Source organism: Anarrhichthys ocellatus, unplaced genomic scaffold (genome assembly GCF_004355925.1).
Source record: "Anarrhichthys ocellatus isolate YVR2014 unplaced genomic scaffold, GSC_Weel_1.0 scaffold8, whole genome shotgun sequence".
Taxonomy (NCBI): Eukaryota; Metazoa; Chordata; class Actinopteri; order Perciformes; family Anarhichadidae; genus Anarrhichthys; species Anarrhichthys ocellatus.
In genome coordinates, this window is record NW_022280038.1 from 1225323 (window position 1) to 1227449 (window position 2127).

Sequence of the window (2127 nt, forward strand, 5' to 3'; positions counted from 1 at the left end):
TATTCCTCTCACACACCATGTAGGTCATATTTTTAGGCTTTTCCAGCCCGAACACTGCGCCACGCGGTGTCATATAGAACCACCTAGCCCCCCTCCCCCCCTTTTTTTCATAAATCATCTTTTCCCGGTGATGGAAGTTGAACTATTCACCCGCCTCTATACGCGTCAGAGATGCATAGAAACATGAGAGGGAGTAACACAGAATAAAATCCTACAGGAGGCCTAATATATAAGCATAAGACACTAATATTATAATCGCACTTGTGGGTACAGATACATGAGTCACGACAGGAGTATTATGGTGATGCAAGTGGAGGCAAACTTTTCTAATTTTAGGATGTCGCCCCGGCTCCTGAATTGTGAGGGGCGAGGAATATGTGCGAGGACATTAGATGCGCGTTGGGGCACGAGGTGCGTTTACTTGCGCGCTGCACACGCGCTCCGTCATTTCAGTGGGAGTGAGCTTGTTCTTGTGGGCAAACCCTGCTGGGAAGACACTCATCATTTTCTGAGTGATTAGACCAACAGACCGGACGCATGCCAGTGGCTTAATAGACAACCATTTTACTCACTTGCAATTAGAAAAGCTGTTGACATCGCAGATGACCCTAAGAGGGGCACGGGCACCAAAACAGCCAGGAGAAAACCGAACGTGCCCCCACTCCCCGCGAGTCCTTACGCGCGCCCTCCATCGTCAGACGGCGAATCACGGGAGCAGCAAAGCGCCGGCGCGCGCCATTCGAGCGCGCATACACAGACACACACACACACACACACACACACACACACACACACACACACACACACACACACACACACACAGTCCGTCAGTGCCTGGGATTGGGCGGAGAGTGTGGTGGCTGAGGACGGAGTTACGGGATTGGTAGAGTTCAGCGCCAAAGTTGTTGACTCATAACCGAGCGGGCTCCCTCTCCCATCTCTTCACGGCGCGGAGCTGTCCACGGGCCAGTGGTGCTGAAACTACCAGCGCCGTTGGAGATTTTAATCCCCCCCCCCCCCCCCCCCCCCCCCTATCACGGTTTGATCGCTCCCATCGAACCTTTTTTTTTTTTTTTTGGAAAGTTACACGCGTGTCGGTTTGAGCGTCACTTGACGGATATTCATCCGCCGCCGCCGCTCTATCCGAAGAGCGCATCGCCTTCAACTTCTCGGCCGATCCAAAAAATAAGAGGACTCTCCGAGAGGTGCAGCCATGGCTTTCATGGTGAAACACGTGGTGGGGGGGCAGCTGAAGAACCTGACGGGCGGACTGGGGGGGGAGGAGAAACCCGAAGCGGAGAAGACGGACGCCGCCGCGCAGGGGATGACTCAAGAGGAATTTGAACAGTACCAGCAACAGTTAGAGGAGGAAAAGTAAGGCAATGATTTGAGCTTTTGTGTGTGCGTGTGTCGGAAGAGCGGGGCATGTTTAAACAGTGCGTTTGTGTGTGTAAATTAGCAGAGGCTCCCAGTGCGCCGCGCGCTCTCTTTTTTTTACGCATCAATGCAATAACACGAGCGCTCCACACACAGCTGCTCCTCTCGCCCAGGGAGCTGTCCGTCTCTGAGCGTCGGTAAATTATGTAGTGCCGTTTTTTTTTTGTTTTTTTTTATAATTTGGGATTCCTGGAATCAGTAGTCCATGGAAATGTCTACAGGGATTGGTGCCTTGGGCGAAACTGTGCGTGCGACTGACTAATGAGCCAGATTGTTTGGTAAATAAAGTGGGGTGAAGTAAAAATGCTATTTGGATATTATCATTCGGCAAACAGCCCACAAAACTAATATTGTTTTTTGTTGTTGTTTATTAGTAGACTTTTATCATTTATTATGATGGTTATCAAGATGGTTGCAATTCATTTACATTAAACAAATGTATTGCATCCCTGAACAAGTGGATACATTGAATTTAGAATGGTATGGCCTCTATTATATGACTATATTATGTTTTTTAGGTGATGTTTTTTGAATATATATTCACAGCTGTGAGTCCAGCTGTGCAACTTGCATTTATCGCTTAAGTCTTTGCTCTGTGTCTAACCTGCAGCAGTGAATTCTTCACATGTTAATGTTGCCTGATTTACATAGCTGTCATGGTGTTTTATCTCCTCAGGCTCGGGGGGGGGG

At 49.0% G+C, this 2127-nt stretch overlaps 1 protein-coding gene across 1 annotated transcript in view; it reads left to right on the forward strand.

Annotated features, from left to right (window-relative positions):
• Positions 1–426: 426 nt before the first annotated feature.
• Positions 427–2127, forward strand: part of cplx3b (complexin 3b) — a 6306-nt gene continuing 4605 nt past the window's right edge. Inside the window, exon 1 of the mRNA XM_031848380.1 lies at positions 427–1374. Coding sequence (XP_031704240.1) covers positions 1214–1374 — 161 coding nt within the window. The 5' untranslated portion in view covers positions 427–1213. The remainder of the gene's footprint in view (positions 1375–2127) is intronic.